Source organism: Medicago truncatula, chromosome 3, assembly GCF_003473485.1.
Source record: "Medicago truncatula cultivar Jemalong A17 chromosome 3, MtrunA17r5.0-ANR, whole genome shotgun sequence".
NCBI classification, from domain to species: domain Eukaryota; kingdom Viridiplantae; phylum Streptophyta; class Magnoliopsida; order Fabales; family Fabaceae; genus Medicago; species Medicago truncatula.
The window spans coordinates 44,649,514-44,665,494 of record NC_053044.1 but is presented as its reverse complement, the minus strand read 5'-3'; the positions used below and the strand labels follow the sequence as shown (position 1 = coordinate 44,665,494).

Genomic DNA, 15,981 nt, shown 5'->3' with positions numbered 1-15,981 from the left:
CTTCATTCTCTCACCCTAAATTTAGTGTAAGAAAAAAAAATTAAATTCAATACGATAAAAATTAATCAATACCATTTTGATATATATATATTTTTTTATTTTGTTACTAGTCCAATGACCAAAACAAACTCGAATAAAATCAAGTGTGGAGACCTAAAATCAAGTGAGGGATTCCATATCAAATTAGGCAAACCACTAGACTATAACAACATGGACAAAAGGAAAATATAAGTTCTTGAGTATACATTCATTTCATCAAGAAATAGATTTATTAAAGGAAAAAAAAAAGATACAAAGAGTTGTATGTGATATGATAAATTTTGTAATTAAATAAAATAATTACATTGATAAAAAAAATTGTCTTAACCCTCGAGATTTCATAAGAAGCATGTCTGTAAATTCAAAATTTGATAGGCTAAAACGTGTATATAGTCTCATCAATAATTATTACAACCATAATTCGAAGTTGGATTCTCAAAAAAAATATATTACTCTTAACATGAATTTATTAACTATTTAAATTTAATCACTTGATTTATACATTAATTTTTATTATCAGTCAACAAAACCCAATTTTTTATGTCTTAGAAAGTTACTGGCAACAAATACTCTACATTTTGCCTTTATTACTCCACATCTCTATGCCCAAAATTTCAAATACTCTGTATTATGGTTTACTATACGGAGTATTATATTACTTGCTCTTCAGACTTTGTCTGGTTAATTACCTCGGGCATTCCTATGTCAGGTTTGTAAAAACAGACATGAATTGTCAGCCGAATACGTAAATTATGATCCTTTATTATTATGGATGGACAATATGAATAAGTCACAGTAATTGCCACCAAAATAATTCTAGAGTTGATGTCACAAAATTAATATAAGTACCAAAAATGTCTCGATTATTTTTATACATCGTAAAAGTGGTAGACAGAATGTAATTATTGCCCCAACTTCCATACATAGAATAATAGAACCAACCTATGGAGATTGGTGAAAGAGTTGTTCAAAATCTGGTGAACACGAAGTAAAATGAAGTAACTTCTGAATTTTATACTATAAATATCATGTGATGAAAGGTGATACCATCAATGTTTGACAAGAAAAAAGGTACATAAATTAATATTGCATTAAACACTGTAACTACATCAAATATTTAAACTTCCAGCAATCATGAAGTAATTATTTGGAACAGGTGCATTTCTCCAAGGATGTTTTGTGATACTTTCTCTCGTTTAAAATACAGTACTAGTCTTCTGAGTGTTTTGATTAGAGCTGTCAAAACGGGCCGGGTCGTACGGACCAGCCCGTTTAACCCGATTAATTATAGGTTTGGGCTTTAAATATTGAGCCCGAATTTTAATAGGGCTTTTTAGCCCGACCCTAAAAAGTCCGGTACCCGTTAGGGCTAGTCCGTTAGCCCGCATAACAAAAAAATCCTATAAATTATATATATATTTCAAATAATTCTTTACTTAGTTGATTATCAAAGTAAAAAATAAAAGTGAAAATTCAATGAATTAACACATATGAATGTAATATAAAACTATATTCACTCGTTTCGTTATTTATAATTTTAAAGATCAAATATATAAATATCTATAACTTTTTTTTTAGAGAAGTAAATATCTATCTATAAACATAACGTATCTAATTTATTTAAAATTGTTTTCCTCGCCGTTTTAGTTTACGACTAGTGTATGAAAATGTTTACAATTTATTTTTGTGCTAGACATTATTTAAATATATTAAAAATTTATTTATAAAAAAATCTATAGGAGTATTTTATAGTACTTTTTATATAAAAAAAATGTAATTTTTAATATAGGCCGACCCGTTAGCCCGCGGCCCGTGTAGGGCCGGGCTCGGGTAGTATATTTCAAGCCCATTTTTTAACCGGGCTTTTTGGCTCGACCCGATAAAGCTTGAAACCCGTTAGGGTCGGGCCGCCCGTTTTGACAGCTCTAGTTTTGGTATCACTTTTGGATATTTTAGAAGTGCTTTTTAAATGGTAAAAACTAGGCTAAATTGCATTTTTAGTCCCTTAACTATTTAGGTAGTATCGCTTTGGTCCCTTAATTAAAATTTGATTTATTTTAGTCCCTTAACATCTCTCTGTTACACATTTTGGTCCTTTCCGTTAATTTTAATTCAAAAACATTATATTTTCTCATTTTCTTCAGAAATTTTTCTGCGATTCTTGTTGTTGAAGGGTGATGGAGATGATATGAAGATGAAAAAGAGGAGAAGAAAATGAAGAAAACCTAACGTTTTTGAATTAAATCTAACGGAAATGACCAAAATGTGCAACGGAGAGAAGTTAAGGGACCAAAATAAATCAAATTTTAATTAAGGGACCAAAGCGATACTACTTAAATAGTTAAGGGACCAAAAATGCAATTTAACCTAAAAACTATTTTTAACTATAAAATTATGTTTGATATTTTTTCGAGCAATCAACTTAGGGGACTATAAGCAATTTTATTGAAGATACTACTTGTAGCTTTTCATTTTAAAATTGACTTTAACACACAAATTTTTAATTTAACTCTGTTTTTACATGAATGTATTCAAATACAAACCATTTTATATGTAAATCATTTTTAGTCAAAATCGATTCACTCAAAATCAATTATTGTCAAAACAGAAGCAAACATACACTGGTTTGACGAGAATTTATTTCGAGTGAATTGATCATGTAAAATTTATTTCGACTAAAAGTGAAATAGTTGACTAATATGAATTAAAAAAGTACATAAATGGAAAAGACAAGAATATTTTTACAAAAATATCATTATCGGATATTGATGTGATCATCTTTAAGAATGATGGTATCATTAGAAGCATCAGATTCCGTTATAAGATTAAAAAAAAACACATGTCTTTAGCAAATTTCAACCCTTTCCGCATTGCTAAAGTTTCTGCTGCCTCTGAAAAAAATTTGTACTGTAATAAAAATTGAAACGGGTCTTTGATTTTGAGTTTTTCTTTCGTAGATATTAAAAAAGTATTTGTTCCTTTATAATTACATCAATTGCAAGTAAAATTGATGGTTCAACTTCCGTTGTCGATGTAAGAATTTTTCTGATAAATAATTTGTAAATATCATATGAACTTTCTTTGAGTCTTGAGATTTATTCTAAAGGACATCCGGTGTCCTAACTCAGACATTTTTTTTCCATAAAATAAAGATATATAATTACGCCCGTCGACTCTTTATAATTTGAACAGCTTTGCACCGGGTGTACCTTTACCTTAGGTAACGGTCATACCCTTCAAATGTTACCGGGACCCAAAAATCCCACATTAGAGACCAATGCGTTGTTACAGTACAAAACGTGAACCCGCAGGTGACCATATTCAGAGATGTCACATGCAATGAGACACTAATGACCTAGACCATGCCCATAACTAAGATGTTACTAATATGAATAGCTTGATTTTCCCTTTTACCAACCGGCAACCACAATAGAAACTAGCCCAACTTCTTCATAACCATTCACAATGGTTGGAAACAGCTTTTCATTATGTCCACACACATAACTTCATGTAAAATTTGACAACCAAATCCAAAGCAATGCCTTTTGCGGTGTACATGGGTATATGGACCCCATTTTGCAACTTTATATCAAATATTTGTGTACTAAAGATTTTTATAGCATAACTGAAATAATTGTTATTAATTTACCCCGCTGACTTTTTTTTTATATGTTCCAATCAGATTTGAACTTACATCAGCACCAATTTGAGAAGGAAAAATTGGATTTGAACATCCTTTGATTAATTTGCTTGAATCATAGTGACTAGTGAGCTAGTTTATCTTTTTTAATCTGTTAATTCAGAATAGACCTTCAATTTTAGTTCATAAAATTTATAAAGTATTAGTTCTTAAAATATATAAATCTTGTAGCTTGATCTCTATTTATTGTTTTAAAGAGAAAGTTTAGGTGAGTGAGGACATACATCAAAAGCTCAAAAAGCGATTATAGATATGTTTACAGACCATCTATTAAAAAGTTTTCACATGATAATGTAGTTGAACCTACAATTTTGTGGGTGAGTGAACTCCTTATCAACTGAGTTAATATTTATTTGAAGATTTAATCTTTATTGTTAAGATGTTATGGACTAAATGAAAAGTTTATTCAATTGTCATGTTGTTTATGACTTGAGACAAAATCATTGAGATGAGCTTATCCCTTAATTATTCCCTTTTCTATCGATTTTATTCCCCGTCGCTCTCTATTTATACATCACACATGTTGTGGAGTAAGAGTCAAGCAAATAATTAATACTTCGATCATTTGATACTCAGAGTCTCATGAGACTTGGCCTCTCTCCTACCATGCCTGTCACTGTGCCCATCACATTTACACTACTTCTTTTTTTGGGTACATATAGATACTGTTTCTTTCATATGACCACAACATAAATTCTTTCTTTGCTAAATTGTAAATTGCGTAAGGGATATTTCCAGCAAGATAGATAAAAATGATTCCTTATGTTGTTATTCTCTACGTGTGCTTAGCTTAAAAACAAGTTGACATAGAAATTTAAACATTGATAATGTGAAAATTATGCTCAACACATTCTCTTGGTGGGAAGAAAGTACGTTTAAAAGATACCGTGGTGTAAATTCCAATTATAACACTGCTATAACAATCTTCTCGGCACAAAATGTACCGAAAATACTGCTAAAAAACAAGCGGTTCACAAAGACAATCCCATTAATCTTCATGAACAATGGTGATTCACAATTTACTCTATAAATATACCTTCTCGTTATAAACAAATGTAAAACCCACTCACATTTTCATGAAATAATTAAAATAAATTGAAAACTTATTGGTCATCACTCATTGAACATCCTTAAACTTGACATCATGGGCAGGGTCTGAGGGTCGTAGCAATAATAAGGCCACTAAGGCAATGCCTTTCTGTCTCACTTATTGGCCATTGGCAAATAAAATCAATACTACTATTTCTTTTGACGGAAAAAAATCAATATAAAAATATATTGAGGTCCAATACATTTTAATATTCTATGCCCAATAATAATATTGAAGGGAATTTTATTCATTGCAATACGTCACTTCACTCTATGAATGAGAAGAAAGATAGCAAATGGTTAAAGGAGAAAATCTATTGCATGAGGTAGTACCATTGAGCAACAGTTTCCAAATTAAGTTTGTAACTAACTACTATTATTATTTACTCTAATCTAATTATTAAATAAAATATAATATTTTTCTTTATATTATTATGTTCTCTCGTTTTGTTCTTCTCCTTACCTCAACATTTTCTAAGTACATTTAAAATAACGTCGTACATGATTTCGCAACTATAAACACCGTAAATAAGAAAGAGCATCCACAATGCACTTAAAAAATGTGAGTTTCACCTATAGCATGAAAACATAAACGCGATGAACCTTGTGAAGGACCGGAACAAAGATTATCATTTTTATACTTCAAATTATTCAAAATTTTAAAGAGCAAATGAGTTTTAAATTGATACTATAATGTTTGTTCTTATACACCGTTTTTTTTTAGTCATGCAGAAGAAGCTGCATGTCCTGATAGAAATTATCGAACATAAATCTGACCCAGTGAAAATAAAAACAGTAGAAAATTAATTAGTCTTTAAATGAAAATATATTTATACTTTGAATTTATTTGCTTAAACCAGTTATACAGAAAAATAACCGTCTTTTCCGTTAAAAAAGTGGGACATCTAATATTATTTTAGATTAAAAAAGTTTTTGTTTCCATAAAGTAGAGTTCAACCGACACTGTCGATATTTGTTATAGTTTGAACATCCGAAACTTCATGATTGTGTACGTGAGTTTTAAATGATGTTTGTTATTTTATCTATCGACGAAAATATTCTTTTATAAGTAGATTAACAAAGTGTTTAGAAGTCTTTATAAAAAATAATGATACAATGAGTGAAAAAAATATCACTTAATGATTCATCTTGAAGTGTCATTTCGATTTTTAGTTCCAATAAAATATATTACTTATTTTCTCTGAAAATTTTCTTTACCTTTTTCCAAATTTTATTTAGGCCGTTTAAAATATGTTTTAAACAAGCTTTTGCATGAATGTTTAAAGTATTATAATAATCTCTAAAAAAAATAGAATTTTTTAACAAAACATAAATTTTTATATGAATTTTTAAGCGCAAAAAACATAAAAAATTCTTATATAATTCATATTATGTTAAAATAATCTAATTTTTTTTAGGGATTCTTATAATATTCATAACATGATTATGAAAAGAAATTTATTTTTTTGAATGATACACATGAGTTGACTTAAAAATAAGGACCAAGGATAGTGATATAAATTTTTTAGAGAGCTAAAACGAAAAATTGAAATATTATAGCGACTAAAAAAATTTAACTTAAAAAAAAGTCTAAAAATTACCCTTAGATCATTTGTTTAAAAATTTACGTACTTGTCACTTTTACATTTGTTTTGACTTTTTTTAAACAAAACTTTTAGGCTGCGTTTGGATCGCAAGAAAGATTAAGGATGAATAGATTGTGGACAGAAAGCACGTTAACCATGAAAGTTTCCATTGTTTGTTTCAAAGGAAAGATAGGAAAGGAAAGAAAGAATTGTGGGACCCACCCATGGAATCTTTCCACCCACTAATGCCCGGAAAGGTGGGAAAGCACTGAATTCTCCATCTTTACCATATAAATAAATGTCAAATAGTATAATATGATATTATATGTATCTCTTAAAAAAAGTACTGCATAATATTATATATGATATCATATCTACAACTATATAACATATTTACAATCAAATATTAATTCTCAAGTATATATTAACATTACACATAAATTTTTATTTATTAATATGTAAATATAAACATATTATATTAAATAAATAATAACAAATCATTAACTGATTTTATCATAAGTATATTTTTGTCATTTACTAGATATACATCTTTCTTTCCTTTCACTTTTTCACTTATTCCAAACAACCCAAAAATCAACTTACTTTCCTTTCACTTTCCATTCACTTTTATTCCTTCATCATTCTTTCCTTCATCAAAATTTTCTATCAAAGAAAATCATTAGTTCCTTAAAACCATTTATATATTTTTATAATCTAGAACTTATTAATGTAAATGAAACAAATCAACCATTGAAAGCGACCCAGGACAGATACTAGGAATCTTAAATTGTGTCAATTTCAAGCTTCCTTTTTTGTCTTTTATATTAGTATGTTGTACCTAGGTATTTCTTCCCCACGTAGGCACACGTACAAGTACTCATTCTATTTTTATTTTTTATAGTACGATAAAAATATATTTTTTAGTTTATTCTCATTATTGCATTTTTATGTTTCTCCTCCAAAGTTTTAACCGTGACTTTTATGGTAGATTTTGGTCTTTAGTTGCTGGTTGGTTAGACTTCTCAACAACAATTTATGGACATTTATTGGATCATTTTATGCGGTTTGATGGGTCAGGGGATACTCTAAAAAAATTGGGTTGGGTTTCGATATTACTTGGCTTTCGGTGGCTTGAGTTATATGGAAAGCGAGAAATATGAGTATTTTTTTCAGCACATGGAGTAGAGCTGTCAAAAATGGATTGGACCGGGCTTAAAAAACACTCGGGCTTTTTTGGCCCATACAAAAATTGGGTCAGGCGGGGCTGGCCCATCAGGCTTTGGGCCCGTCCATTATTACTATTTAATTTGATTGTTTGTTAAAAAAATAGTATATTTTTGAAAAAAATTATCAACTATTTTAAAATTTATCAATAAAAATATATTTAAATACATAAATTTAATAAAAATGAATGAATTTAGTTTAAAATTTTAAAGTTTATAAACTATTAATTTGATTTAATTGAATGAATAATATAGAGTTTCATTGATATTCAATGTTAATGTAAAAATTACTTAGACTTTTATGTTCATCCAATCCTATTTTACGAAAAAAAATAGTGGTGGGTGACTAATATATAAAAAATTATATATAAAAAAAGTGAATAAATTTTAAAAGTACAAAATAAACGGGTCGGGCCGGTCGGATCATGTGTAACACCCCGTTTTCCCAATATGCAAATTTCTTAAACATTTATCAGAGTAAAAACCATAAACGGGATATCACATAGAAACGTAATAAAAAAAAAACAGTTAAATAATAATTTAACTTTCACATAATATCTTAACATAGCAGCGGAATATTAGTTCATAAATCATAAATCAGTTTGGCACGCAGGCCCCAACAAAGTATCTCAAAAGAGTTAATCAAAACAGAAATTATCATAGCAGTTCACGTAAAAGAATGAAGCATGTTATAGCATATAACCCCATCCCGTTACGTATCAGAGCGACCTAGACGACACAGAGAAGGCAAGGCCACTCACGACGGCAACTGCACACTAAGCACGATCACCTGCAAGTTATCCATACGAAGAGCAACATTTTCAAGCAGAAGGGGTGAGATTTCATAACAAAATAACATTAATCAATGTAATTGTGAATCATAAATTAACATCATAATCATTTCTTTAACAACATTGCATAATTGCTAAACAGTTATTGCGTAATCATATATCCAATTATCATGAACAACATAACATAATTGATAAACACTTATCACGTAAACACATATTCAATCATTATCAACAAGGCATCTTAATCATGACAATGTGACAATGCTCTTAAACTCCTTATATGCATGTGGTACCAATCGTCATCATAAGTATTAATATACTTTAATCGTGCGGAGGACAAAGCTCCTATAAAACGTGCGGAGGACAAAGCTCCTAATAAACGTGGTGAGGACTAAGCTCAATGATATGCTATGCATGGACTCTTAACAACAAAACACCGTAATCAACATATCAACATGCATCCAATAATTTGGAGCTAAACTTCATCATATACCATATGCACTTAGTTAAATAACGGAAGCAGCATAAACAAGTCACATAACAAGATGATATCATTATATCAACAGCAAATCATTTACATCATAATTAACTTTCAAATCTTACATGATTGTACAATACATTAATCATGCTTAATTAACGACAACATGTCTTAAAGGCTTTACAGATTGCATTAAACGTCATCATTAGGTTTCATTACCAATTAGGGGTTCACTCTTGATCAACACGTGCGACACAGATCGCACAAACACTCAAGCATCTAAATTCTGGTTGTGCTCGCGAGGCGAGAGTTCTTACTCGCCATGGCGAGTACCACTCATCTCCCAAACTAGTGTTGTTCTGGGTTCAATCTGATCCTACATTCATTCCTAATCAATACTAGGTATGTTCAGGCACTCTAAGGCATCCAAGGTCCAACTAAAAAGGTTGAAACACAAAATATGACATGCTCTCTGCCTAAGCTCGCGAGGCGAGGAAGGGTTGTTCGCCGTGGCGAGCGATGCCAGAAACGCTCGCGAGGCGAAAGGAAAGGGCTCACGAGGCGAGCGATGAAGTTCATCCCTCGCGAGGCGAGATTCATAGCTCGCCGTGGCGAGCGATGAATGTCGCTACGGCCAGTTTTCCTAAAATCACAAAAATCCGTCGATCCACATGGTTCTAAGCTTGCTTTTGATTCCAAAGTTCGTCCTAAACATTATCTAAGGTCTAGGAACACTTTCTACATCAATTAAACCAATTCTCACCGTTTGATCATCAATTCTAAGGTTTTGACCTAGTTTTCGTTTTTCTCCAATTAATCCTAATTCTTGCTAATTAATCATCAGAATTACAACAACCAATATTACTGAGTTATTAGTCTCACCCTTACCTTAAGTTTGCAGAAAATCGCAGCCCTCTTGGTCTCTTGCTCCTCTCTAAGCTTTTTCTCCCTTTTTCCAAAAGTTTTCACGTACAATCAGTTTTTCTAACAATTAGGTCTTCCCTATTTATATCTCTTCTTAATTACTTATCTTATCTCACTTTCTCCCCCAAAACTATCTAAAATATCAAAACAGCCCTTAACTAAATATTTTATATTATTTTCAAATCTTTATTTTATTTAACAACAAAATAATTCTCATATCCTTATCAAATCTTCCAAAACTCATAACTCATCACGTCATCGATCAAATCATCATAAATCATCAAAACATATCAAAATCATGCATATATTATATAATTATAATATAATCACATAAACTCGATTAAATAAACGATTAAACGAAAGTGGGCGTTACACCATGGCCCACACAGGCCGGGCTGGGTTCTAGAATATGCGGCCCAATTATAATTGAGTCGGGTCGGGCTGACCCATTTATGTAGTCGGGTCTCTTGGGGCCGGACCAGCCCATTTGACACCTCTAACAAGGAGGGACCTTTACATTTTTAAGTGAAAAGGTTAAGCTTCAACTTTTTTGGTGAATAAAATCGAATTATTTTGCTTTCTATTTTGAGTATGAGTTATGTAGGCTTAATTATATTCCTTGTTTAACTGTTGTTTCCTAGTTTCTTGCGTGCTCGTTTTCCTTTGTATTTGTTTGGAGATTTTTGCAATGTAACTTTGTACTTTTAATAAGTCGTTCCAATACTTGTTGTGTTGGAGGGAGTTATTCTTGGGGTGTGTGTATTTGACCTTAAAAAAAATTAATAAATAACATAAATGTCTCTCTATAACAATGGTTCATGGATTTGGAGCACCTAAATCGAGTAAATATAAAATAAATAAAATTTACAAATTGTTTTAAAGAACTTGTGATTTGCTACAATCAGGGGCGGAGCCACCCCCCAGTTAGCCTGAGCACTAGCCCAGGCTCAGCTTCTACTTTTTTTGTAGTAAGCCCAGCAATTACTAGAACCTCTGCCTTTTCCTGCGGATTTTGCCAAGGATTTAGGTTCCAAGGTAAATGTAATACCTTCGGGGTAATTGTTTCCTTAGAATTTTAGGATCCGCAGGAAATGTGCAATTATCCGCAGGAAGGAAGTAACATTATATGGGAAGTCTATAAAATTATATCCGCATGAAATATGCAATTTTTGCCCAGGCTCTATAAATTTTTTGGCTCCGCCACTGGCTACAATGTACCTATGATGTACATGTATGATTTGTTATTTAATGATTGATATTATCTACTTTATATTATATAGTGAGTCACGTTTGTTTCTTTTTTCTTCTTTCAAGTTGCTTAATGACTAAAAAGTCACCATGATAAATATGTTGAAATATAGAGTTCGAACCTTAACCCCTATATATATATATATAGTGACATCTCTACCAACTAAGTAATACTCATGAAAACAGTGGATTGCTCATGTTATTTCTTTAAACAAAATTGGGATAGCTGTCTTATTCATCTCTAGCTCTTGAATAAATATGTATTTTAGTTTTGATGTTACGATAATCGCTCAGTTTAGTCCTTTGAAAAATACTTATAACTACCTTTGATTTTCTCAAAATTTATTATAACCACAACAAGTGACACATAAATGAAAAAATACGCTCTTCACAAACCCCAATCATATAAAACTAATATGCTCTTCTGCCGTTCAGCTTTTGATATAACCACAACAAGTGAATTTCTATATGAAAAAATCGAGGTTGAAACCCTAATCACAAAATCTAGTCTACTGATTTCAACATTTGAACCATTTATCTTGATATTTTAAGTTTTGTATTTGAACTTGTGGACCATTTTTTCTTTCTTAAAAAAAAAAACTTGTGGACCATTTTTAAATATATCGGCAGACTACTTGTTGTGTACGGTATGATTCAGTATAATACAGTTACAGTATGACTCCCTTGTTGTATTGTAGTTGTAAGATATCTCAAGCCAAGGCAGACAAAGACGGAAAATAGACCAAAACAAGTCTCGTGCAATGAAAAAGTCCAATCCCGACAATTAATACGCTCTTCTGCCGTTCAGCTTTTGATAGTACACTATACACACGCATTTCTTTCTCTTTATACACTTTCTTTTCTTTGCAGCATGGGACTCACACTTGTTAAAGCTTCCAACATTTTTATTTTATGCTAACCCCGCGTGCACTAATACTATAACGTTTTAAACATTATACTATTAGATTCTCAAATTAGAACAATTAAAGTCTTTAATTTCACATTATTATTTCATACCGCTACCGTTTTTGTACTCACCGACTGACCGGCCACAACCGCAATCAGCGCCCCCACACAACAAATTTCTATTCAATATTTGACATTTTTATGTTTTCTTCAACAAAACAAAATTGATTAACTCTTAGTTGAAAAATTCAATTAAATTCAAACTATAACAATAGGCTTCTCAAAGAACAAGATGTGGTTCTAATTAAACCTTCCAATCAATATTAAACCTTCTAATTAGCATTACCAAATTGTAAAGAACTGGAATTGGAATATTAAACCTTCCAATCAATATACATTACATTTCTCAACCATTCTAATTATTAGGTAAAAATAACAACTATTACAAGTAGAATCTAAACAAAACTTCACTCAACCATACACTCCATTAGCATTTTCTAAACAGAGTGTACAAAACAAATAATAATAACCAAATAAACTAATTAATATTAATTATTTTTGAAGTAACTTTTATTTTATATTTTTTGTTATCTCACCGGAACCAAAATCATGGTACAAAACCTCAGCTTCTGTTCTCAAAGCACAACAAGAGGATCTGAACCTAACAATATGTCTTGAAAGAAATCATCCACTTGACACAAAGATGTAGTAGAAGAAGAAGAAGGTGAAGGAAAACATGCTTTTTCAAAATCTATGAGTGAGTCAGCAAGAACAATGCTGTCACTTAAATCTTCATCAAACAAAAAAGGCGTTGTATTTTCTTCAAACATCATTTTGTTACTGTCTTCTTCAAACAACGTAGGAAAATCTGGTGTTTGGAAGTTGAACACATCATCCCAACAAGGCATATCTTGTTGAAAAAATGACGCAGTTTCATCAAACAAATTTGTTGTTGTCTCACCTTGACAATCTCTGAAAACCTCACAAGCTTCACTTTGTTCCTCTTCGCCAGAGTTACTCCGGAAATTTAAAACTGAAGTTGGAGAAGAAAGTGGAACACATATTTCTTCACCGGAATCATAACCGGAGTTACCAAGGCCAGAAGCTTCACCTTCAACATCAGCATCAACAACAACCTTCATTTCTGGTTTCACGGTGGAAGGTTCTACCGGAATATCTTCTTTCAGCGGCGGTGTGAGGAAGTTTGTTAAAGCGTCTGGTCCACGAAGCTTAATAGCGGCATTGTCATAAACCATAGCAGCTTCTTCTGCAGTTTCAAAAGTACCTAACCAAAGACGAACCCTCCGTGCAGGATCTCGAATCTCTGCAGCCCACTTACCCCATGGTCTCTGTCGTACACCACGGAACTTTTTACCGTTGTTGACTGCCGGAATCTTCGCCGGCCGTCGTACAGTTGATGTTTCTCCGGCGGGTCTTTTTCTGCTAACAACAGCTTTTGTAGTGGTTTCAATTTCAATACGGTTTATATAACGTTTTGTTCTGTTTCTGAAGGTTTGTATTTGTCCTTCTTCATCACTTGATGAGTCGGTTGCATCTGGGTCGGTGACAGATATTCTTACAACTCTTGGGTTTATGGTTGTATTGTTGTTGTTGTTACTGTGACCATTTTTCTTTGTTGTGATGAGTTTTTTTGTAACAGTTTCATGTTCTGTGTATTTGCATAGGATACTCTGTTTTTCCATTGTGTTTGACTCTTATGACAAAGAAAAAAGAGTGTGTGTGGTTAAGGAACAAATAGGCCCGGTTTTAGAATATAAAGAGAACCGTGAAGAAGAAGGGTTATAGCCTATAAACCTTTAGGATGAGTATTCCAAAGGCTTTTTATGAAGAAATCTTCCAAAAAGATATGAAAAGGTAAAGATTTAAGAGGAAAAAAGATCAAGAAAAAGAAAGTAAAAGGGTGTAAATATTAAAAACGGAAAGGAGTAGAGAGTGATGAGAATAAAGAAGAAAGAAAAGCTTTTAACATCATGGGTGGTGGTGATTCTTGTATTGATGAGTTTGTGACTGGAGGAGACTTTCGTTGAAACTTCTCTTGAATGAAAAAGATGAAAAAACTATGGATTCAAAGAGAATAGAAGGAAGAAAAGGTATAGATTCTGTTGGGTGAAGAGTGATATGTGTTGTTGGTATCAGTGAATGGGTAAAGAAAGCTAAGAATTGAAGAGAGTAATAGTTCAGTGTTTATGAGAGGACCAAAACACTAAAATCCCGTTTTATAGGATTCAACAGCCGAAAAAAGAAATAGAAAAATATCATTCTTCATTAAATTAATTTATATAAATACCTTTTTGTTTTTATTTGTATGTTTTAATATTTTTATGTTACAAATTTATTTTCATTAATTTCAATTTATTGTTTCCTTTGAAAAAAGGAAGAAGAAGAGAGAGAAATTGAAAAGGTTTGAGTTGATAGTGAGAAGACATAATTCTACGACTCGCCGCATTTAATACGAGATTTTAACACGTTGGTGAGATGTTTTCACATAAGAGAGATCTAGACCAATGAGACAACATCTAACGGTGTTTACTTGAGCAATAATATACCACAATCTTTGTTCAGTAGTATTGTTGTGATGTGAGTCACGTGAGGCCCAAGATACTTGGTCAAATTCGTTTGACTAATAAAACACAATATTTCCTTCATTTTCTTATCCTCCGTCGATTATGCTCAAAATTAATCACACTGTCCCTTTGAATACAGAAGTTTACTTTGAACAAATTTGAGTTTAGATTTTTTCAATTTTTATCATTGTGCAAAAAATAAGCTTTTTTTTTTTTACTTTAGTCCTCAAATAGATTTATGATTTGAAGTTCACCCTTAAATCGAATAATTATGGAAAATATAGTTTGAATTCCGACACATACCTATAAGGATTTTTGTGTAAATATTTTCTTTGATTTCTTCTCAGCATGGTTACAAAAAAGAGAAAAATTATTCTTTTAAATACATATTGAATATTAATAAAAGTTTATGAAAAATTTAAATGTATTTAATTGTTTTGACTAAATTGAATGAATTGTTTTTTTATCACAATTGACGTATATATAAACAAAAGAAAAATGTTAACTTGTGTAGGACACAAGTATGAAATCAAAAGTAGAAATAAAATCTTAGAAATTGTGTATTTTTAATTTTAAAAACCTTAAATTTTACTTTTTTAATTTGTACAGTTATTGATTGATTTAATTTTTAATTTTTTAACTTGCATCCTTAAGAATACAAGTTTTTTTTTTTTTTTCAAAAAAAAAATTTATATCCTTAAGACACACATTTACATGACCTTTAAAAAAATATGTTACCAAAAACATGCAACAAAGGTTAAAATTCTTAAAATGATGAGTTTGTAACATCTGTAATTGTGCATGAAGATATCCAACGTACAACAATAAAATAAAAACTCATACAATTATTTTCGAAAAATGTATTTGACATTGCATAAAGACAAGAGGGTAATTTGATAATGTGATTCTCATGGTTGTTTTCGTGAAAACACTACATTTTGAGCTGGCATGGGGTGGTGGGTAGGTCATGTGTATTGGTGGGTTAATAATAGTAACTTGTTTTAGCAATGTTAAGGTTTTTATTTTTTGTTTTCTCTTTTATGTTATTTTTTTTAATAGAAACTTTGTCAACAAAAAATACAATAGTAACTTTGTCTGGTGGATTAAACACTAAGTTGTATACTATATTTTCTTCTTTCGTCCGTCAAAGTGGTAAGCATCACCTGAAGTTCAAACACATAATTGTGATATCTTGAGTTTGAAATCGATGAAGATGTACGATCTACTAATATTGACGTCGTCAGTTGAATTAGATCTTACAAACGTGTAACTTTTATTTTAAAAATATTTAAAATAATTATTTTATAAAGTAATAATAGGTATATTTCTTTTGTAATTTAGCAATTTAGAAATAAAGAGGGTGAAATTGAGTTAGAGTTTATGATGCTAAAGAGGGATTTGGGGAAAAAGGT

General features: G+C 31.1%; 1 protein-coding gene across 1 annotated transcript; it reads right to left on the bottom strand.

Moving 5' to 3' along the window:
* Positions 1 to 12,288: 12,288 nt before the first annotated feature.
* Positions 12,289 to 14,207, bottom strand: LOC11418481 (pathogenesis-related genes transcriptional activator PTI6). The gene has a single exon (XM_003602138.4). The coding sequence runs from the start codon at positions 13,685 to 13,687 to the stop codon at positions 12,620 to 12,622; it is 1,068 nt and encodes a 355-aa protein (XP_003602186.1). The 5' UTR covers positions 13,688 to 14,207; the 3' UTR covers positions 12,289 to 12,619.
* Between the last annotated feature and the right edge of the window lie 1,774 nt (positions 14,208 to 15,981).